Source organism: Mizuhopecten yessoensis, unplaced genomic scaffold, assembly GCF_002113885.1.
Source record: "Mizuhopecten yessoensis strain PY_sf001 unplaced genomic scaffold, ASM211388v2 scaffold1405, whole genome shotgun sequence".
NCBI classification, from domain to species: Eukaryota; Metazoa; Mollusca; class Bivalvia; order Pectinida; family Pectinidae; genus Mizuhopecten; species Mizuhopecten yessoensis.
This window is the reverse complement of record NW_018404030.1, coordinates 386,618-411,862: the sequence shown is the minus strand read 5'-3', so window position 1 is coordinate 411,862 and position 25,245 is coordinate 386,618. Positions and strand designations below refer to the sequence as shown.

The 25,245-nt window shown below is 37.7% G+C and overlaps 2 protein-coding genes across 2 annotated transcripts; one reads left to right on the top strand and one right to left on the bottom strand.

Moving 5' to 3' along the window:
- Positions 1–385: 385 nt before the first annotated feature.
- On the top strand, positions 386–6,548 carry LOC110461427 (crystal protein-like). The gene is made up of 5 exons (XM_021514875.1): positions 386–537; positions 2,455–2,575; positions 3,060–3,249; positions 3,446–3,576; positions 4,599–6,548. Exons 1-5 carry the CDS (start codon positions 386–388, stop codon positions 5,601–5,603), a joined length of 1,599 nt encoding a protein of 532 aa, XP_021370550.1. The 3' UTR covers positions 5,604–6,548.
- A 2,151-nt stretch (positions 6,549–8,699) lies between these two features.
- LOC110461581 lies at positions 8,700–19,494 on the bottom strand. Its single transcript, XM_021515116.1, has 4 exons — positions 19,126–19,494; positions 12,009–12,106; positions 11,285–11,489; positions 8,700–9,858 (listed from the first exon to the last, which is right to left on the bottom strand). The coding sequence occupies exons 1-4, from the start codon at positions 19,190–19,192 to the stop codon at positions 9,773–9,775; spliced, it is 456 nt and encodes a 151-aa protein (XP_021370791.1). The 5' UTR covers positions 19,193–19,494; the 3' UTR covers positions 8,700–9,772.
- Positions 19,495–25,245: the final 5,751 nt, after the last annotated feature.

Below are 25,245 nucleotides of genomic sequence, written 5' to 3'. Positions count from 1 at the left end.
CAGGATTGTTTTTGCGACATCGAATTGATCTCGTCGGAAAAACGGACTGTGATTTCTTTTAAACTTGGATCTAAATTACAATTTGTGGCGTCAACTACTTTTTTTGTTATAAGAACACTTTCATCGGAAACTGTGATATACTTCGGAATATTTGTAACTGTGGATGTATCACTTAATACAAATTCTCTACAGTTCACTTTTATTAAATGAAGTGACAAATATGTAAACATTTTGGAAAACTGAATTCATCTTGTTGACTTTTTTTTTTTTTAGTGTAAATACTTTTGCAGTCGGCTTATTTCACATATCTTGATATCATTCTTGGATACTTTTTTGCTATTTGCCTGGCGCCATCGTTTACGAAACAACCATGTGTAGGAGTCAAATGACGGCAACGTTAGGGATCCTTGTCTTGCTAGGGAGTGTTCCTGTCTGTCTGTGTGTCTACGCCGAGACTTTGTACGGCTGGGTACGGGGGCGTGTCACACCGGAAGCTATCGTGTTCCTCGGAATACCCTATGCTTCACCACCGGAAAGGTAGGTCCTATAACTCTATTGGGCTTATTTGCATATCGGTAATATGTATTTTAGTTTTATTTTCAAACGTGTCACATACAGAAAAAAAAAAATTGTTCCGGGTATTCCTTAGGCCCAATCTCGTGGGTGCTGCGGCCACCGCTATATGCCCTGCGCCCACCGCTCTATGCCCTGCGCCCACCGCTCATTTCACATGTACGGTGATCAGGACTTGTCAGAAGTCTTTCATGTTACATAATTTACAAAATGGATTCTATGTTAATTTACTTTTTTTCCCCCAAGAAATTTTGAAAATTAAAAAAAAAAGTGGAAAGTAAAATCTGTATTTGCCAATAAACCATCATGGTTTGAATTCTATGAAACGGATAATTATACATGTATTACTATTACCAAGAGAAGTGCTAGATAATTCTCTAGCTTTATATTCTAGTTTATAATTTTTCTTTAGATATTAGATCAAAATATATTAAGCCATATTTCTGGCGTCGCCATTCTGTCAACTCCTGTCGATACGGATCGTTAAACAACTTAATAATCTTGGTAATTTGTTGTGTATTGCCACTGCCAGGCGTGACAGCTACTAGTCATACTATTGTGTTATCTTGTATAATACATTTATTAATTGCACGATTTATGACACGGAGCGAAATTGTTTCACATTGTTCAGCCTCCGTTATACTATTGATTTACTATGTTTAACACTTGCATGATGTGACTCCTATAAGCCGTGATGCTTTTGGAATAAACTTACCTGAAATTGATCTAAATGTGGTGATGTTTAAAACGTGTAACCCAGGGCTCATTGCTCGCCCGACTCTAAAATATACCAGGAACGTCCTTGATTATTCTTAAACATATATGTACACGTCTGAAATTTAACAAAGCTATCCATCAGTTAGTAGCATGGGTTCAATCAACTGTGTTTGATTTTCATTTGGAAATTTTCTAGTAAAACGAATAATACCATGAACAACTTCTTACATATGTAAATTGCACGTCAATAGTTTTTCACCATTCGCATGAATTAAATCTGACATGTACAGTCGCCAAACTACAAAATCAATTGTATTTTGAAAATTATGATAGAAAACCATTTTGAAAAAACAAACTACGTGCACAGACGGTAAATATGTACGGGAGATAATACCAGTCCGTACGGGAGATAATACCAGTCAGTACAGGAGATAATACCAGTCCGTACCAGTCCGTACGGGAAATAATACCAGTCCGTACGGGAGATAATACCAGTCAGTACGGTAGATAATACCAGTCCGTACGGGAGATAATACCAGTCACTACGGGAGATAATACCAGTCAGTACGGGAGATAATCCCAGTCCGTACCAGTCCGTACGGGAGATAATTCCAGTCAGTACGGGAGATAATACCAGTCCGTACGGAAGATAATACCAGTCAGCACGGGAGATAATACCAGTCAGTACGGGAGATAATCCCAGTCCGTACCAGTCCGTACGGGAGATAATACCAGTCAGAACGGGAGATAATACCAGTCCGTACGGGAGATAATATCAGTCAGTACGGGAGATAATACCAGTCCGTACGGGAGATAATACTAGTCAGTATGGGAGATAATACCAGTCCGTACGGGAGATAATACCAGTCAGTACGGGAGATAATACCAGTCCGCAGATCTGATCGTCGTAGCAAAACATATTGTTATTATAAACATGAACTGTATTAACTGGATCGAGACTGTGACTTCTGTTCAATCAAATTTATATATTGTGATACTTTATTTTGTTATTTCAATAAATGTACCCGTGTTCTTATGTAACGCTGCGTTATGTAAGGGAGGTAACTGCAATATATATTTATTTGCGGCATTTACTTGTTGAGTTCATTTTGATTTAATTCTTTTACATTTTACTGATATAAAACTTGATATTTTATTCTATAGATGGGAACACTCCCAGCCCCCTCCCCGTTGGGTCGGTGTGTGGGATGCGACCCAGCCCCGCCCTATGTGTATGCAGCCCGAGTGTGGGGCTGATACACCCCCCGGGATGTGCCTTTCACAGGTAAGCCGGCGCGTGATCAGTGTTACGGGTTAATGTATTATTTAAAATCATCAATATGCGAGATGTGCAATTAACAACTAGAATATCAATTAATTTTGTGCTGCATTTGATAAACAGAATTCCCTCCAATACCACACCCTCTGACATAAACCAAAACAACACCAAATAACAAATAACAATCTTTAACGATACTAAAGATGGCCTGTTGGCGCAGTGGATAACGCACTTGCCTATAAGCTTTCACCAAGGCAGCCGGGGTCGATTCCGGATCGGACGTGAAAAGGAGTGAATTATCTGGGTATCCCGGTTTTCTCCCACATTAAGACCCCCTGCAGCGCGCTAACATCCGGGCCAACAAAAGTATAGTTTATAAAAAATATAGTAAATTTTGAGTGTCTGAACTCTCTGTAAACACTGAATGTAATTTATTTATTAGGAGCTTAGTCATATAAAATAAGTCTTTTATATTCATTTTACTATACAGATGTCGGAGGATTGTCTCTACTTGAATGTTTTTGTCCCCCTGGATGCCCGTCCCGGGGGTAACAAGTCTGTGATGGTCTTCATCCACGGGGGAGCTTTTGAATCGTACACCGGCGGCGCCGAAATATATAACGGGGAACGCTTCGTAAACAAGGGTGACGTCATACTCGTCACCTTCAACTATAGATTGGGTAAGCTAACAGGATGGAAATGATGTTGATTTAAAACCAACCTATCATAATACACAGAAACTAGTCTAAACCAATATGTGCTGCAAGCTTACTCTGTAATGTACAACAAGCAGAAGTGAGGCTTAGATAAATATAAAATACAAATACAAAATAGATGGAAGTTTCGTTAAAAAGTGTTTGTATATTTATTTGACAGGGGCTTTGGGGTTCCTGGTAACCGGAAGTGAACCCGGGACCGCCGTTGGTAACTACGGGATACGAGACCAGAGGCTTGCTATGGAATGGGTCAATGGGAATATTCAGAACTTTGGAGGAGACCCTGGACAGGTAAATATAATAAGGATCCTTGTTAAGGTCTGACTGGATGCAGATTAAATCCGTAAATTTGAAATTATTTTAATTCCCTGAATACAGTTTTTTTTTCGGGTCATCATGCATGAAAATATTAAGTGCAGTTCCTTCATTCACAAATCTGACTTCGTACATTCGGAAAACCATTGCACTTTCCATGTTGGTAGATCACTTGGTGATAGGTATCTAATTACTCGAAACTTTCATCGCTGAACGGACTAAATTATTTTAGTATACCCTTACATTTTCGAGTTCACACACACAATGTACATTCATGATTGTTTGTAATGCAGTATTAGAAAGGTACATATATAACACGGGCTGCACTTTTCTGCCCTTTTCTCCATTTTGCTTTTGGAAAGATACTTTATGCCAATGAAAAATAACCACTTGGCACACGCCTTTATATCACCGGTCTGGCCTTTATATCACCATTCTGGCCTTTATATCACCGGTCTGGCCTTTATATCACCAGTCTGACCTTTATATCACTGGTCTGCATGGCCTTCATATCACCAGTCTGGCCTTTATATCACCAGTCTGTATGGCCTTTACATCACCAGTCTGTATGGCCTTTATATCACCAGTCACGCCTTTATATCACCGGTGTCGCCTTTGTATCACCAGTCTGGCCTTTATATCACCAGTCTGGCCTTTATCTCACCAGTCTGCATGGCCTTTATATCAGCAGTCTGCATGGCCTTTATATCACCAGTCTGGCCTTTATATCACCGGACAAGAATCAACTGATTTGATAAATTACAGCTGATATATGTAATCTAATGCACTCAATTTAATTTACATTACTACAAAGATATACCTGTATTTTAAGATTGGGGACAAACACATAATTTTATTTCTTTGTAAAGAAATGGACAATATGCTGTAATCAATTCAATGTAAATTCTTAAGCATCAAATTCTGTTATGTTTTTATTACAATATTTAATAGTGTTGCCGTTTATCTAACCGTTTTCAAATGTTCTTTCTGTATTCAAGGTCACGTTATTCGGACAAAGTGCCGGTGCTACCTCAACCGCCATCCACCTCACTTCCGGCAATGCGGAACGTCTGTTCCAGAGGGCAATTCTTCAGAGTGTACCGTTCAGCATTCCGTTTAAAACGTATGAGCAAGCTCTAGCGCAAGGCAAGAGCTTCAGTGCGGCTTTAAATTGTTCACCTCAGGATAAGGAGTGTCTGAAACAAAAATCCCCTGTGGAAATAATTGACGCTCAGAAAAAGACGTCGACCTCGACCGGAACTCTCCTGCAGCGCTTCATGCCCTGGATACCACATCTAGACGGAAACGAGGTTCCCCTTGACTTGCAATCGGCGTTTGAGAAAGGGGTATTCGTGAGAAAGCCTGTGGTTCTCGGTACAACAGCCAATGAAGGCACGTCTTACATATACAGGTCATTTCGGGCACCTCTCAGCAGAGGTGCGTTTTCGGCTTTGTTATTGTTGCTGAAACCAAGAGACGCGATGAATCTGTTTTTAAGATATTATCCAAGGAACATGGCGGACGCACGTGAAGAATTCTCACAACTAGCGACAGATCTAGTTTTTACATGCCCCACAAGAAAAATCGCGAGGGATCTCGAACGACGAAATACTACATGGCTGTACGTGTTTGACCATTCCTGGAGATTTCTCAACAGGAGCCGATTTATGCCTTACTGCAGAGACAAGGCATGTCATGCCGCTGAAATACCGTTTTTGTTCCAGTCGTTACATCGGGGTGGATTTCAGCTATCTATGGAAGAACAACAAGTGGCAGATGAACTTTTAATTTATTGGACAAATTTTGCAAAGTACGAAAATCCGAACGGCGACCAGACACAAGAAGACGTACAAAATAGAACCTTGTCTTGGCCCACATATTCTTCCAGAGGTCCATTTAGATTTGCCGGTATGGTTTTCTCTCAGCCTCGATCTCAAGTTGAACTGGATTATTTTGGAGTAGTCTGTAACGCTTTTGACCAAAATGATTTCCGTGCAAAGTGATGTATGTAAATCGGTGTATAATTTATATTATGTGTTATGTTTAATACAGGAGTAGCTTATTACCAAAGTTAAATTATTTCTATTGTGTAAATAATGTCATTATTGTGTACACAATGGGTTATGACTGTTATTGTCATGCAAAGCAAACCGATAAAGGAAAGTTAAGTTAGAGAAAATTGAAATCAAATGATCGTTTTTATGTGATTTGTGAAAAAAAAGATGAATAGAAAATGTCATTTAGTTATCTTTCCTCGAGTCTTTATATACGGTAGATCTACATGTGCATGTACTTAATAATTGATATGTAAAACAGAAAGAAAAGGAAAGAAAGCGAGGGAAGAAGTGAAAAGGGAGATCGGAAGAGGGATGTTCTGGTTGCATTGGTTGTCCACTAAATTGTTTCAAACCTTTACGATTGTTTGAGTACCGTTCCGTCAGTATAATTCGATAACTAATTGATAGAATGAAACTTGAATGAATGTGTTCTATGTCAATATGAGCTGCAGTGATTCATGAAATTGTGAAACACAGGTATGGCAATCACAAGAAAGCGTAAACACGTATACTTGTACGGCACGCATACCGACCGCTGTTTGTCGTCTTGCCGACACAAGTGTATTGTATAGAATGTGGTTTTGATTGCAATAACGACCTGTCGATAGACAGTGATGGTCGTTTTGTTGTTGGTCAGCAAGGCCATGACCCCAATAAGGGTAACGTGACAGGGTCAGACCAATATATCCTGGGGCCATCTACATTGAGCACGCGCGTAGGAGTTTCATTGACCAGTTATGATATACCGTATATCAATCTTTCCTGACATTTGTTTTTCTTTTATATTTCAATTCCTACTTATGTAAGTCTCCTTAAAACTACCAAATCTTGTCTGTTACGTCTGCCCATAAAATTGACCAGATTAATATTTCCTGTGCGTATGAATACATGTTTTCAGATTTTGTAAAAAAAAATAATATACATATATAATTTGTATTGTTTTTGTTTTTGTTTGTTTTTGTTTCGTTTTGTTTTATGATGTCATGGTATTCTGTACCGCAATAACAGTTTACACAATATCGATGTGTGGTGGTCCTCCAATGCTGGACTTTATTTTTTTATTACGCCAATTCACAAACTTGCACAGACTTCAGTATCTATCTTCACTGCAAAAGTCAAGATGCAGCAGGTAAGAGCCGAATACAGCCGAATTCTACACTTTGTGATAAAAACATGAAATTTGGTACATACAATCCATGATTTACACTGGTCATTTGAAGATAGGGAGACATCCGAAAAAAATACTTGCTTCCGGTAAAGTTCAAGATGGCTGCAAAACCTTTATAATACATATTTATATACGAGGGCTTTATATTAAATATTTTATATCAAAGTGTATTGGCAAGGTACAACTCAAGCTCAAAATATTAAAAATGATGATGAATAAAATTCGATAAAGCGCCCTTTTTAGCTAGAATAAGTCACTCTAAAGCGCTTTATAATACATAGATATACAATTAATACAATCAAAAAATTAGCATACATATATTTATCAGGCGCTAACTACTAGTCCTATGCCAACTTGCTTATATCTCCCAATGTGTGTATGCCTGCGTTTGTTCTGGAGATGTATTGTGTTCCGTTTGTAGTGGACCGTGCTTCCAACGGTATCATTTATAGTGCCACCTCATTTAAATGCACCAGCACAGATACCGCAACATCCACCCCAGACCATTTTATACTCCACCTGGGTTGTTGGAGTTGTGTGGGCAGGAGAAAAACACTTTCTCTAAAACACTTTCTCTGAATATTCTTTTTTTTAGTACAGATCCAACAGTATATGACAGGATGCATGGTGTAAGTCCTCGCCTTAGACATCATAGAAACTTTATTGTTCCCCTGTGCAGAACCAACTTGTATAAAAATAGCTTTTTTCCTAGAATGATGTCTCTATGAAATAGGCCAGACTGTATTTTTCCAAAACTCACTACATTGAGCCAGTTAAAACTGGAATAACTTAAGGCAAGCACATACGTTTTGCAACCATCTAACTGTACGGATATTTTTAAATACGGTGGCTCCAGGAAGTTGAATATAACATTATGTCAACTACGGAATAAAGTCAGCCAATTAAAATCAGATTTATATAATGATCATCTTACAGATAATCCTAAGCGTGACTGTGGTTTTATTATTGAAGATGCAAATCACTTCTTCCTCAATTGCCCCAAATATATAGATGAAAGACAAGTTTTATTCAATGCGTTATCTAATTACAACGAAATTGACAACATCATCTTAAATACTGTTATATTCACTAAGGGTGATATGAACCTTAGCAGTGAATCAAATAAATTTATTCTCTCATGTGTTCTGGAGTTTATTGACAAATCTGGAAGATTTTAACTTAAACTATACTTAAAAATACATTACAATGTGTTTGTATTTGCTATGTTATAACAATAACTCTGGTGTAATTGGGAAGGATGGCACTGTGTATAGTGACAGTGTCTTTGAAGTGCCTCCAACCAAACACTAGGCTATTAATAATTGAAGTAAATAGACTATATTAATTGAAATGGTAAAATCTATGATATTCTAGTTACATGTATTATTTTCTGTGAACATGTATTAAATGGTTCTAGTATTCTCCTATTAATTCGAACATATACTACATCTTCTCTATTATACTCTCTATATATACATATACGTATATTCTCTGGAAAGGGCTTTTATAGGCAATGCCTGTGCCTAATCCAATTGTATTTTTTTGAATACAATAAAATTGATTTGAAATGAAATGGTGTAAGTACGTTTAACACGAACAGCCAGGTTAGGGTATGTGTTTTTTAACAACATAAGAAACTGTCAGCAAAACTTTGTTCTGGGGACATGGTTGCTTAGGATGCTAAATGTGAAATGTCTCGCGATCGTGGCGTTACACAACAAATCAAGGTCCTAAACTTATATAGAACATCCATTGAATAACAATCGGAACCAAAACCAAGGCATCGCACTAGCTGAGATTATAACCTACAAAGAAGACTTTAGAAACAATGAAATAACACTCGTGTTTTGAATGGCTGACATACCTGAGATGTATGGTAACAGATTAAACAACCCCGGCACACCATCCACCGCACACTTACGTTCTCTACATCCCTGGACTATATCATAGCTAAATTGAACGCACGCGGCTAGCTATTTGATTGGTCTCAGGTAAAAAGAAACTGACCAATCACTAGGCTGATACATGTCCCTTGAAGATCAAAGAGGAGCGGCGACCGACTTCAAAGCTGGTAGGTTTAACCGTTACGCAACCGCGAAATTCTTTTAATTTACATCAAATGATCAAACTGGTCATCTCGTGTCATCAACGAGGTGTTGTACACTGAGCCTTCGATTTTGCAATGACATATTCCAGGGGTGCAGAGGATGCGTCCACCGATGTCCACACCACAACACTGAAAGAATGGATTCTAGGACAAATCTCAGGTTTACAGGCCTACAGAGATGGTAGGTATACTTACATGTATCTAACAGCAATGATGGCTCAGCATTACGACGAGTAATCACTGAACCCTTTGACACTAAAGCCAGTCACCTCTCCAAGGCCTAACAGTTAATTCGACGAAATGTTTTAGCCATGCAGGCAACCTCTAAAGGCTCTATTGATGACAATTACCAGGAGTTGTCTTTGTCTAATTCTTACTCCTCCCTGTATTTACATCGCCATCGCTCTTTACAGTCAGACGGGAAAACGTCAGCTTGTTGACACATTCTAAAGGTGGGGACTAAGAAAGAGTACTGAATATTTCCACTGAACTTGTTGAATATGTATGCCTACGACAGGGACGTAGTTAGCTTTTAGTCAGAGCTGATTCAGTTAGTAGCGTGTTGAGGGTAAGACTCCGGTAGGGGCACAATTGGTGTTTGTGTTTTCTGCTTGAAAATTTGGTTGATTCACCTACGTGCAAGCGTATTGGCAGCTACTCGCCTGAGCGATATGAAACATAGGGTAGAGTTTGTCCTCCTTAACTGACAGAAAACCTCTTTACAACATCGGCTGTTGACAACATTGACCACAAGCTAGAGATTCATCTGATGGCACTGGTAACCCGCTCTTCCAGCATCCTGCCAAGGATATGATCCCGGTACAACCCGTGGTTCCTCTGCTATTGGTTCCGACAGCAACGTACGTGGCGAAGGAGTCGGTCCACTACCTGAGGAATACACACACGTATTCCACCTGCAACTCTACCTATCAAATTAAAAGAAACAAACTTATCTTGTTCTCTAGTCATAAAAAAAGTATTCACAGGAATTACAAACGATTCAGAACAACTGTTTATTGTTCTTAAGATTGAATATCGCCTGTAAAACAAGGAATGGTAATATGAACCAAAGTTGCATTCCCCCTCCCACTTCCCTGTCAGCACGTGTAAATGGACTGCTTCGTCACACATTCAAATCTGAATCACTTGCCGTTAATATCTGAGAACATTACAGGCACAATTGTTCCATTATAATATTAACCAAAAATAATGTTCCAGAAACTAAGTCAAGAATTAAATCATACTTTTTAAGTAGATGTTGCATTTTGGTACTGTAGCGCTACAAAGCAACATTATGAAAATGTACATACCAGGATGAGGATAAGCTGTTGTGTCTGTTACTGCCTTTTTCATTGAATCAACAGACCAAATCTCGGTACCACGAACTATAGTGCGAGTTCCACGCTTCTTGGTAGATGTATATTATTCTCGCAAGTTTGAAAACGGAATTCGCGAATTATACAGCGTAGCAAAACTACGACGCTTTAATATCCATGAATGAGATACATACAAGGGTTAGTGTTATTGATGAAGAAAACATGTTTGAATTATCCATGAAACGAGTGAGTATCTAAGAAGGTTGATAACCTGTTCTTTTCCGCCATATGTAGATACATGAACATTAATAATAACTGCATATAACAGTAGTGTACCTCATTGCATAAGACCTAGTTGCGTGACGGTGGTATCCTAACAAAATGACAGATTGATATTACATGTGAATTTAATTTTGAAAATGACTTATGGTAGTGTATAGAATTACTGATATTTTGATACTAGATATGTCATATTGATAAACATGAAGTAAGCGTAGTGATACCTTTAATTAGAAAAGCATGCAACATTTTCACAATATTTTAAATATATCAAAACTTGTCAACTTGATTATGTATAGTTACAATGGTAGTGTATATTTTATTCTTCCTTAAAAACTTTCCATATATGTATTCTGTCTAAAGAATAATTTTTATGTAATATCAAAACCGGTAAAAGACTTTTTTTAGCATGCCAAACATGTAATCGTGAAATCAGCTTGTGCCTTACCCAAAGTTGTCGCTCATAACATTCATATACGTGGACAATAAAAATGTTTTTCTCTTTATAAAATTAGTATTCTAATAAAAACGTTTAAGATTAAAATTTATAAAATCTATATTTAAACGACAATTATTCTAGGACCCCCCATAAATTCAAAAGGTCAAAATTCAATTTTCCGAGAATCTTATGATGAAGCGGTTGACAAAGGGGTATGTGATAGGAAGGAACGACAACTCTAGATAAAGATTAATGTGCATGCTGGTCCATACATGAAAGTCGATATAAATCATGTTTAGGTGAGTGGCCTCCCCTTACCATCAACGATGAGTTGGATAGGTTTCACCAGGATTGGTTGGGTGTCTACGCGACATCTATAGATTCCTTCATCTGTTGGTCCGACGTGACGAATGACGAGACTCCAGTCATTGACAGAGAGACGTTCAATATTGTATCGAGAGATATCATAGATGATCCGGTCCATGACTGCGATAACGGTTTCACCCCCGTCAAACCACGCCACCTGTGCACAGGTATAATATTACAGGTCAAACCATACAGATAGATTATTACAAGCAAAACCAGTAAAGGAAAAAGTGTTCAGGTCAAATGATAAGTGTTCAAATATTACTGATACAAACATAAGGGTATCAGGAAATATGAAACTGACGTTAATTTATCCCTGCATTCAGGATTATACACTGGTCTATCATAAAAAAATGACAACATTCTTTAAAAAAACACAAATATTTAACGATTAAAGATATTTAACAAAGGGAGCTAACCATGTAAAGACGACCACAATAGCTTCATATGTATACAAACAAAAGTATGACATTTTGCTTATGATTTGTGAATAGGTGTTATTGATTTACATTATATCAATCATTACCGCACATCGGTAGCCTTTTATAAAATTGCTAGGTACAAATGTATGAATGCCGACTCATCAACACACGTTTGTACAATAAAATGTAGTCCTAACCCCTAGCAACACACGTTTGTACAATAAAATGTAGTCCTAACCCCTAGCTCTACGTACCTTGTGCGTGCCGAGGTTCTGGATGTTACAAGGGAGTTTGACTGTTGAGCCTCGCCGGGCTGTTATATTGAGGAGCGTGCCGTCTAGGATGGGTCGAGCTGGAATATTTCAAAAATATCTAATGGTTCCCCAAGAAATAACACATGTTTTTCTTCACGAACATAAACAAAATACCAATGTTTGATTGCAACGTATGATTGAAAACATCGATGTTTTCTGTTTAATTTAATTTAAATTAATTCAAAGCGAGAAAAGCGAGTATGTGATTATTGAAAATCCAGATGATTTGACATTTCGACCAATATTAGGCGGACCTAACAGTGTTACCCAACGGCTTAGTCATTTTATTGACTTAATTTTGAAGCCACTTTGTTCTTCAGTGAGGAGTTTTATAAAAGACGATTTTGATTTTCTTAAAACATTTGCCAAAATCTGTTCCTCCCAATTCTAAACTTGTGTCTTTTGACGTCGTCAGCTTATATACAAATATTCCACATGATTTAGGAATCGAAGCTATTACGTATTAGCTTAAGAAACATCCAGGCAAGATTGATAACCGTTTTGATCATGAAAAGTTATTTTGAAAAGAAATGTCTTTTATTTTGATGGCAATCACTACCAACAAATAATGATATATACCATGGTTATTTTGAAGAGAAACTCTACAACAATATAGAATGTAAATATGGTAAAGTGTTTTTAGAATATGTACAAAACATTTTTTTAGAGTTTTAGATGATTGTTTTATTGTATGGCCTTCTGATATGTGTATTGACAAATTAAGTGAGGAAATGAATTCTCTACATTTGTATTCAAAGCCTACTGATGCTCATAATTATTTAGAGTTTTATTCAAATCATACTAAATATATTAAAATTAATATACCTTTTAATCTCGCATCTAGAATTGTGACAATTGTAAGTGACCCCAATATGCTGGATGTGCGACTTAAAGAACTAATGTTTTTCCTGAAGTCGCAGCATAATCCGGACGAGATTATTCGTAGTGGTGTAAATAGAGCTATAGAGAAGGGACCTTTTACATCCCGTGTAGAAGCCAACGATGACCAAGGAATTATTCCTTTTGTATCTACATACAATCCACATAATTTTGCTATGTACCCTATTGTAAAAACCAAAATCGATGACTTGCAGAGAACTAGCGTGCGTATGAAAAATGTTTTAGCTAAACATAGAATTATCAATAGTAAAAGACAACCCAAAAATCTCAAAAGGCTATTGAGTTTTTCCAAGTTTGAAACGAATCAAGCTGAACTTATTGTGTCTAAATGTAATTCGCCCAGATGTGGAACATGTAAAATAATTATTGAAGGTTCTACTTTTGTTTTCAAAAATGGATTTAAATTCACTGTACGTTCTAGTATGAATTGTAAGTCGAAGAATGTTATATATGCTAAAGTTTGTGTTAAATGTTTGGAATTTCATATTGGCCAAACTGGGCGTGAACTACGTCAAAGAATGACTCTTCACAAGCAACAAACAATCCATGATGACCTTAGATTTTTACAAGTGAACAAACATATTCATAACCGTGCTAACAATAACTTCAAAGTGTTCCCTATTTACCAATGCATTCATCTGATGTGATAAAGAGGGAAGTTTCAGGAGTCGGAGTTAATGAAACTGTTGAAACCCAGTCTAAATAGTTCACATTAAATTCAACGTGTCATGCTTTAAGCAATTGCTGTGCTTTAGATATTATTGTTCATATTTTATTGTGACGTCACAATTAAGCTTGTATTGCTGTTGACGTCATGGATTTATGTGTATGCCTTCTGTGACGTCATAATGATTTTGCATTATTGATGACGTCATACTTTCTTGTGTAAACAACTATGACCTTACAATGCCTGTTTTCAAAATAAACACAGTCTCCTGATGAACGGGGAATCAACCCGAGAAAAGGCCTAGAGACACTTTCTCTGTCTTTTGTTTAATTTTTTATATTTAATTCCACCACAAGGACTTCTCAATGTTTTCTTTATATATTTATAGAATAAAAAACATAAATCTTTCAGATCGTCCGCTAGGCCTTTCTGCCTTCTAGGGCTTCTTCAGGCGATTGATGTTTATTTATCACCGTTGGTTACATGACTTCATCAATATTTGTATAGTCAACAATTTTATTGACGTCATCAATAAACAAGCATAGTGACGTCACAATCAATACTGTGATGAATGTACATATCGTAATCCTACCTTCACTGATTTAGCATATTATTCAGGTTAGATACGTTGATCTGTTGGCGTTAATCATTTGTGTTATGTCTCCGTAATTCGAACGCTTAGAAGACAGATAGTTTTCGAGGTACAATCAAAACGTACAGGTGATTATACCTCACTCACCGCTAGGTGTCGCTAGGATAGCAAGAGGGTATAAATAGGCAGAATCCAGCGACAATCAGCCCAGTTCTGTTCTGATCTCGGCGTGTGTACAGCAGCGACAGATCGCAAGTACCTAATATATGCGAGACCGGCTTTGTGTTGGAAAGATAGAAGTGACTGAATAAGTCTTGCCTTGATCCACACACTGCATGGAAGATATATTAAATAAACGATTGAGTGCTGTAGCGAGATACCGTTAGACAGAAGGTGTCACGGGCATAGGCTGTGCAGGGCTAGTCGCGACCAGGCTAGTCGTGACTAGGTATAGTCGTTAGAGCTAGTCGTGACTAGGGATAGACTTGGACATTAGAGAGTGCTGTAGTTGTATACTAGTATGAGGCTGTCGTGATCGGCGCGACTAGGTCATATAGCTAGGTAGCTGACTATAGGGCAACTATAGTGACTAGGGCTAGCCGCGACTAGGTAGTCGAGTTGTGTACTGCCTGGATTGTACGGTAGTGTGTGTAGTGTGTTATATTGATAAAGAGCAGATAGCTTTCGTATTAGTTCTATAGTCGTGCAGTAATTATTCTGTTCATATCATGTATTAAGCATTAGGTAATGGGTATGCTGGTTACAAGGTAGTAACACATATTTGTATATATTTGCAACTGTAGTATGGTTATAATTAAGCTTACAGCACAGGGATCCTTAGAAGTGACTAGGGTACGGACCCCGGAACGTTACAATACCAGGACAAAGAAAGCATCTACTTACAATACATTGCAAAAATCATTGTGCATTCAAGATGGGTTTGAGGACTTTTATAAACATATTTTCGTTAATTTCTCTTCCAACTACATCGTCGCTATTCAGTTTGTAAAAAGATAACACATAAAAATCATCTTTAGAACATTGACGCATATGTTTGCTAACTTTAAAAAATCTTGGTTCATTGTCCTACATATATATATAGTTTGGACTAACATAGACTCAGTGTACTTATGAAATTACTCAAGTAATATATTTCAAAGTTTATTACATAGAAATGCTAAGTGATTTTTATAAAACAGCAAAATGACGATTGATCATTGCATAAGTGCCCATCACACTCCGACGAAAACCTGGAAGACCGCACCACAATGTCCAGAACATTTTGATCAACGTAGCGGCGACGTGGTTTACAAACTGTGTAGTTGTTCAGTTCATACCGTGCCCTAACTACGTCGATTGATTGATTGAGTGATAGGTTTTAGGTCCGCTTCACTGCCGAGTAGTTCGGTTATCCAGCAGACGTCGTCCTTACTGGATTTTATAGTGTCTATCACGTTTCAACTAATTTCCTACCACTGCGCACATGGTCACGTTCCCACTATGTCCAATGCGTTCTTACAACGATCACAAACTGCGTTACGCGCTTGTCACGATTTAATAATAATAATTATATTATTTCGAGGTTCTTATATACCGCTTTATCACTAGCTAGTTCGTAGGTCATCTCAAAGTGGTTCACAAATTATCACCCGTGGTTATAGGGCCTTTGTAACCAGCCAATATATGTCTCAACTCCATGAGGAGCATACAGCCGGTGCTGCTATTTCGGCGCTCACAACTAGCATTCAATAATTCTAGGACTGCCCAACCACAGACTCACTTACAGCTGAATAGACTGGTATAAGCGGAGTAAAGTATCTTGGTCAAAGATACAAACACAGTGCCGTGCCGTCCACGTATACCTTCAACAATCAACTACAGTCTATGCCGCCAATGAAACCAGCAGTCCAAGGGAGACCGAAGTGAAAAAGATAAAGGCCGGAGAAGAGCACAGAATAGTCAAGATGCATATTAGTAGCGGTCTGTTCATGTTCAATCGTGGTTGAAACAGAACAATGCAGTTATTTGTACGTAAATACCGTATTTATTACGTCCATATTGTCATTACTACTTCACTAATGTTGTTACTAAGTCAATACCGTCACAACGACATCCTCAATATCCAGGGGAAACGCCCACTTTTGCTCTCTGCACCCCTGGAATATGTCATAGAAAAATTGAAGGCACGCGGCTAGCTATTTGATTGGTGTCCGATAACAAAAAATCTGACCAATCACTAGGCTGACACTTTTCCTTTGAAGATAACAAAGGAGGCACGCCCGACTTCAAAACCTGTCAATTTTTACCGTTATGCGACCGCGATATTCTTTTGATAACCATAATAGGACAAAACAAGGCTTCTCGTCTCATCCAAAAGGTACTGCACATTGAGCCTTCACTTTGCTATGAATTATTCCAGGGGTGAAAAGAGCGAAATTGAGCGTTACTCCTGGATATCGAGGATGTCACAACGACGTCAACACTGACGTTACTTTTCCTCATTATAGTTATAATGCGTCATGATTAAACTGCGTCTTCACAATTGTTATTAACAAGTCTAAAGTTCGACCACGTACTCGACGTCCGAGGAGATCTTTCCAAACGTGTCTTTATCAGTTTATACTGCGTTTTACACATCCTTGACCAATATTTTCCTGCGTCCCTGCAATTCCTTGATGACTAAGTGTAAACGTGGCTAAGGGCGCAGGGCTATGAGTAACAAATCATAATGCCCATTAGATCAATGCCGGGGTCATGCGTGACTAGAGAGAAATATTTCTATCAGATACTTATGTTTATCAGACCCCGAGTGTAGTGTAGGAAGTATGAAAGCTTGACTAACCTTTCTAACAAGCATCAACATTCATGTATGTGCCACAGAAAAGTAAGATTATATAGCACTCTCAGTTGATAGAGAAGGGATAGTGATCTTGCGTCAGTACCGTGCTCAAGGCCGTACTTATATGCATCGTCCTCCTTCGTGTGTAAGTGTTAGTTTTTGAAAACTCAGTAAGTCGGAGAAGTAGAATATGGATCAAATATGTCATCGAATGGTATCTCAAAAGCACACGCTATAAACAAACAGACACACTGGCATTTGTATAATTCTATTTATCTTGGAAAAATTGTATATGAATACTAAATGTTACCGTTGAAGAAAAGAACACCAAGCAACGTTTTGTCAACTTTACGTCTAAATTTAATAAATACTCGTCTGTTCCCATCCTGACGTTGGAAAGTTACATCTGATGTGTATCTAGTATTGCACCTCATCCACGTTTTGATCGGATTAGATCTATCACATAACGGGGAAATAAACTTCCCCTTCACTGTTTTGCTGTTGTTCTATTTCGGCATTTACTGCCGTTTCCGATAGGGAACACAATGCTTTGTTTACCGGAGATTAATCAAGTTTCACGCATCTGTCGAGGACAAATATTCCGCTAGAACTATCTAATAAGCTTACAGCTAAACATTCACAATAGCATTGTCTAGTTTATTATCCCATTAAATGTTCTTACTGCTAAATATCTGGATATGTCAACCACTTTCATCAATATGAGTAGTTGCGAATTCTATCGAATCTGCATCTTCGTTATGCTTGTACATTGGTATATAACTATAATGCACTCTCATTGTCAACTGCAAATCTACATCTTCAAAACGCTTTTTTTGTAATTTGCCAAATACATGAAACATCGTTAAAAGCTTCATACATCTATCACCTGTTATATATAGGTCTCATAAGTAATAACGACAGTATGATCCAATAATTGGCACTGGATCCAAACAAATGTTGGTTGGATGCGTATTACTTAAATAGATATATGGGCAAAAAAGTAATAACGACAGTGCAGAGGAAGAAATTTGTCAATTTTTCAGGGCGATCTGTCCCTTTATCAAGGAAGGAACATGACAATTTGGATATCACAGCAAACAACAGAGAAAAACAGTCACCATGAAACAATAGTACAATATAGAATTCTTAAACAGAAGTTATTTCTATAAAATATGCTGTTGTAATTGCATATACCCTCGGTAAGCTTGTAACTGAAGGCTTATTATAGTAAATATTTTATCTTGATTACGTGAGATCAAGTGAATTTAAAGCATCAAACCTGAAGACCCCTATGAAGGGTGAAAGCAGCTAGTTTTTTAGTTGGTCGTTGTTTTATTTTTTCTGTATACATATATATATANATATATATATATATATATATCGTCACGACGTAGCTCAGCAAAACGATTGGCAAAGATTTAAAGTAAAACCAACCTAGACAATTTTACATTTAAAAACAAGCAAACAAACAAATAAACAATAACAGTACAAACAGAACTAAACATAGTATGGAAACACTTTGATCACACATAACTTTCAATGTAAACAATTAAGCTTGTAGTTCCCAAAGTTGTTTGGTTGATATGAAATATCTATTTAAATATGAATAATTATTTATCGGTTGTACATGTAGCCAAATGTTGTAAGTTTGTAGTGTTTCAATGTTTGAGTTACACTTAAGTCACATTTCCCTTTTTGCTGCATTAAATATGTGATTCCGAAGACTTTCAACGTTGTGTTTTCGCTATTATTTTTTTACCTTTGCTACCATTGATGCTACCTTAATAAACGAAATAGCCATATGGACATTAAAATGTTTTTGTGACACGCTGACAGGAAATGTTACGCTTATCAAAAAAAACTTTCGTCCTACAATAATGTACCATACCTGAGCTCTCATAAATACTAACAGGATTGCAATGGAGGTCTAGAGCCCCTTTTATCGTTTTTAATTTATTGTATTTTAAGACAGCCTGTATGAAGCAGTACCAGTTCAGTGCATTCATGCAATTATTGACGGCACTACATTAAGAGATCGTTTATTTAGATTATAACGTACCTGTAACAGCCAGAAAAAACACACTCGTGAGGAGAAACGCAACTGATACCACAGTTTTCGAAAACATATCGAATCGCCTAGATCACAGAACAATTCCCAGATACTCCAAGTTGTACTTTGTCTCCAAACAATGGTAAACAGGTGCCTTTAACTCTAAAACATAGTCCTACTCTCAAGTACTGCAGTGTTTACATGTGTTACACACGTCCGAGGGATAGCAGAGTCAGAAATCGATATTGTCAGTTATTACATAAGCTATATTCGGCTAGTGTTACTTTCCCTATCCACTTTATCCCGACTAACTCCCTATCAGCCTAACAAGTCCCCAAACAGCGGGATAGAGATAGCTCTTGATGCAGCCTTACTTCAGCTAACACGGGTGAGAGATTGGACTTGAATGACTCGTGGAGAGGCTGTGTGGGATAGGTACATAGAGTGTTACTTCCAGCCTCTGCAGCCAGCCAGCCGTTCGCGGGCCAGCTATGGTGTCTGTCTGATGTCAGTATTTGTCAGTATGTCACTTCGTCCGCCTGTTGTTTGTCAATGACCACGTCGATATGAGCAGGAACAGCTAAATATTCTTACAATGTCATATTTTGGAAATAAAATCATCCTCTTCAAAGCACGTGTTCTTTGGACGCTTACGGATTTTCAAAAAAACAACACATATAAGTATTGTTTATATCAATCAAATGCTTCCCATTGTATTAGTAAATACAACATCTTACGCCAAAAATATATGATTCCATGTTGCTTACTTCTTGATAACCTCAATTAATATGTGCATTTTCTCATGACATGTAAATGTCTATAAAATAAAAGCAGACTCTTTAATAATGATGATGATGATGATGATATGATGATGATGATGATGATGATGATAACAGTTTGATGATGACGACAACAGTGTGATATAGAGGATATTTAAGTCTTAAGTAACAACAAATATAGTTCACGAATGTGGCTAATATTTTGACGCACTCGTGAAAAATATCAAAACATTAGCCACACGAGTGAAATATTTTTGTTATTACTTAAGACACCATTACATTTTCTATTTATTACATTTGTAAAGCGTTTGTAGTGGGACCGTTCTTCCAACGGTATCATTTATAGTGCGACCTCACTTGAATTCTATCGCACAGATACCGCAACATCCACCCCATACCATTTTATACTCCACCGGGTAGTTCGAGTTGAGTGGACAAGAGAAACACACTTTCTTTGAATATTCTTTTTTAGTGCTGACCTAACAGTATATGACAGGATGCATGATGGAAGTACGTTTAACACGAACAGCCAGGTAAGGGTATGTGCTTTTTAACTACATGATAAGAAACTGTCAGCAAAACCTTGTTCTTGGGACATGGTTGCTTAGGATGCTAAATGTGAAATGTCTCGCGATCGTGGCGTTATACAACAAATCAAGGTCCTAAAATTATATAGAATCATCCATTGGATAACAATCGGAACCAAAACTAAGGCATCGCACTGGCTGAGATTATAACCTACATAGAAGACTTCAGGAACAATGTAATAGCAGTCGTGTTTTGAATGGCTGACATACCTGAGATGTATGGTAACAGATTAAACAACCCCGGCACACCATCCACTGCATCCTCGATACTCTAGGGGTTGCGCTCACTTACGTTCTCTGCACCCCTGGAATATGTCATAGCAAATTTGAACGCTAGCGGCTAGCTATTTGATTGGTCTCAGGTAAAATGAAACTGACCAATCACAAGGCTGATACATGTCCCTTGAAGATCAAAGAGGAGCGGCGCCCGACTTCAAAGCAGGTAGGTTTTACCGTTACGCAACCGCGATTTTCTTTTAATTCACATCAAATGATCAAACTGGTCTTCTCGTGTCATCCACGAGGTGTTGAACACTGAGCCTTCGATTTTGCTATGACATATTCCAGGGGTGCAGGGATGCATCCACCGATGTCCACACCACAACACTGAAAGAATGGATTCTAGGACAAATCTCAGGTTTACAGGCCTACAGAGATGGTAGGTATACTTACGTGTATCTAACAGCGATGCCGGCTCAGCGTTACGACGTGTAATCACTGAACCATTTGACACTAAAGCCAGTCACCTCTCCAACGCGTAACAGTTAATTCGACGAAATGTTTTAGCCATGCAGGCAGCCTCTAAAGGCTCTTTTGATGACAATTACCAGGGATTGTCTTTGTCTAATTCTTATTCATCGTCATCAAACGACAAGAAACTCCTTCTTGTAATTATATCGCCATCGCTCTTTACAGTCAGACGGGGAAACGTGCGCTTGTTGACACATTCTACAGGTGGGAACTAAGTATTTCGTATAAAAGAGTATTGAATATTTCTACTGAACTTGTTGAATCTATATGCCTACGACAGAGACGTAGTTAGCCTTTAGTCAGAGCTGATTCAGTTAGTAGCGGGTCCAGGGTAGGGGGACAATTGTTTTTTTGTGTTTTCTGCTTGAAAATTTGGTTGATTCACCTACGTGCAAGCGTATTGGCAGCTACTCGCCTAAGCGATATGAAACATAGGGTAGAGTTTGTCCTCCTTAACTGACAGAAAACCTCTTTACAACATCGGCTGTTGACAACATTGACCACAACCCAGAGATTCATCTGATGGCACAGGTAACCCGCTCTTCCAGCATCCTACCAAGGATATGATCCCGGTACACCCCATGGTTCCTCTGCTATTGGTTCCGACAGCAACGTACGTGGCGAAGGAGTCGGTTCACTACCTGAGGAATACACACACGTATTCCACCTGCAATTCTACCTATCAAATTAAAAGAAACAAACTTATCTTGTTCTCTAGTCATAGAAAAAAGTATTCACAGGAATTACAAACGATTCAGAACAACTGTTTATTGTTCTTAAGATTGAATATCGCCTCTCAATCAATGAATGGTAATATGAACCAAAGTTGCATTCCCCCTCCCACTTCCCTGTCAGCACGTGTAAATGGACCGCTCCGTCACTCATTCAAATCTGAATCACTTGTCGTTGATATCTAAGAACATTACAGGCACAATTGTTCCATTATAATATTAAACCAAAAATGATGTTCCAGAAACTAAATCAATAATTGATTTATATTTTAAGTAAAAATTTGAAATTACCAATTTTGGTAATCTAGGTCTACAAAGCAACATTATGAAAATGTACATACCAGGATGAGGATGAGGTGTTGTTTCTGTTACTGCCTTTTTCATTGAATCAACATACCTAAATTCGGTACCACGAACTATAGTGCGAGTTCCACGCTTCTTGATGTATATTATTCTCGCAAGTTTGAAAACGAAATTCGCGAATTATACATGTAGAAAAACTACGACGCTTTATTATCTATGAATGAGATAAATATAAGGGTTAGTGTTATTTATGAAGATTTTTGTTTTTGAATTATCCATGCAACTAGTGAGTATCTAGGAAAGTTGACAAACCTATAACGTGAAGGTGGGGTCAACATTCGGCCCCTATTTTAGTTATTTTTTTCGCCATATGTAGATACATGAAAATTAACAAAAACTGCATATATGAGTATGTATTACTACTACTGATAACCGTAGTGGACCTCCTTGCATAACACCTAGTTGAGTGACGGGGGTATCCTAACAAAATGACAGATTTATATCACAGGTGAATTTAATTTTGAAAATGACTTATGGTAGTGTATAGAATTACTGATATTTTGATACTAAATATGTCATATTGATAAACATGAAGTAAGCGTAGTGATACCTTTACTTAGAAAAACATGCAACATTTTCACAAAATTTTAAATATATCAAACATTGTCAACTTGATTATGTATAGTTACAATGGAAGTGTATATTTTATACTTCCTTAAAAACTTTCCATGCATAATAATTTTGTCTAAAGATTTTTTTTTTTTTATTAAAACCGGTAAAAGACTTTTTTAGCATGCCAAACATGTAATCGTAAAATCAGCTTGTGCCTTACCCAAAGTTGTCGCTCTTAACACTCATATACAATAAAACAATGTTTTCCTTTTTATAAAATTAGTATTCTTATAAAAACTTTTAAGACTAGATTCTTAAAATCTATATTTTTACGACAAATATTCTAGGACCTCCCATAAATTCAAAACGTCAAAATTCAAATTTCCGAGAATCTTATGTGATTGTAAGGAACGACAACTCTGGTTAAATATTAACTTGCAAGCTTTTCCATACATGAAAGTCGATATAAATCATGAGCTTGTTTAGGTGAGTGGCCTGGGGGATCCCCTTACCATCAACGATGAGTTGGATTTGTTTCAACAGGATTGGTATGGAGAATACGGCACATATATAGACCCCTACATCTGTTGGTCTGACGTCACGAATGACGAGACTCGAGTCATTGACAGAGAGGCGTTCGATACTGTATCGAGAGAGCTATCATAGACGATCCGGTCCTTGAATGTGATAAAGACGTCATCCCCGTCCAACCACATCACCTGTGCGCAGGTAAAATATTACAGGACAAGGTCAAACCATACAGATATATTATTACAAGTAAAACCAGTATAGGTAAATTTGTACCGGTCAAATGATACCAGGAAATATGATACAGCAGTGACGTTAATTTATCCCTGTATTCAGGATTTTACACTGATCTATCACAAAAATTGGCAACATTCTTTAAAAAAAAACCAATTTAACTGAAACGTCAACGAACACAGATCTTTAACAAAGGGAGATAACCATGTAACTACAACCAAAAGTATGATATTTTGCCTATGATTTGTGAAAAGGTGTTATTGATTTACATTACATTTACATTTACATCAACCATTACCGTACACCGGTATCCATAAAATTGTACAAATGTATGGATGCCGACCAGGAGGAAAACACACTTTTGTACAATAAAATGTAGTCCTAACCCCCTAGCTCTACGTACCTCGTCCGCGCCGAGGTTCTGGATGTTACAAGGGAGCTTGACTGTTGAGCCTCGCCGAGCTGTTATATTGAGGAGCGTGGTGTCTAGGACGGGTTGAGCTGGAATATTTCGAAAATATTTTTAAAATGGTTCCCCAAGAAATAACAAAATACCAATGCTTTATTTCACGTGTGCAAAGTATGATTGACAAAATCGATGTATTCTATTAAATTAAATTTAAATTAATTCAAAACGTTTCTATTCCAGAAACAATGCTTCAAAAATATTCTGTATATATATATATAGTTTAGACTAACAACGACTCAGTGTATTTATGAAATTATTCAAGTAATATATTTCAAACTTTGTTACATAGAAATGCTAAGTGATTTTTATAAAACCGCAAAATGAGGATTGATCATTGCATAAGTGCCCATCACACTCCGACAAAAACCTGGAAGACCGCACCACAGCGTCCTGAAAATTTTGATCAGCGTAGCGGGGACGTGGTTTAAAAACTGTGTAGTTGTTCATTCATACTGTGTCCTAACTACGTCGATTGATTGATTGAGTGATAGGTTTTACGTCCGCTTCACTACCGAGTAGTTCGGTTATCCAGCAGACGTCGTCTCTGCTGGGGTTTTATGATATAGTGTCTATCACGTTTCAACAAAATGCCTACCACTGCCCACATGGTCACGTGCTGCCAATATTCAATGCGTTTTCATAACGATCACAAACCAGATCAAGCGCGTGTCACGATTTAATAATAATAATGATATTATTTCGAGGTTCTTATATACCGCTTTATCACTAGCTAGTTCGTAGGTCGTCTCAAAGCGGTTCACAAATTATCATTCGTTGTTATAGGGCCTTTGTAACCAGCCAATAGAGCATTTCGGCGCTCACCGCTAGTATTCAATAATTCTAGGACTACTCAACCACGTACTCACTTACAACTGAGTAGACTAGAATAAGCGGAGTAAAGTATCTTGCTCAAAGATACGAACACAGTGCCGTGCCGTGACTTGAACCTGCAACCCCATCGGCTACGGGCCCGGCGTCCTTCCACTAGACTACAGTGTCTCCTTTCAGAAGGTTCATCGGCACCTCCTAAATACTGCACTTTTCATTGACTCTGCAAGTTTTTCTTGTGTCCACGTATACCTTCAATTTACTACAGTCATGGTCGCCAATGAAACCAACAGTCCACGGGAGACCGA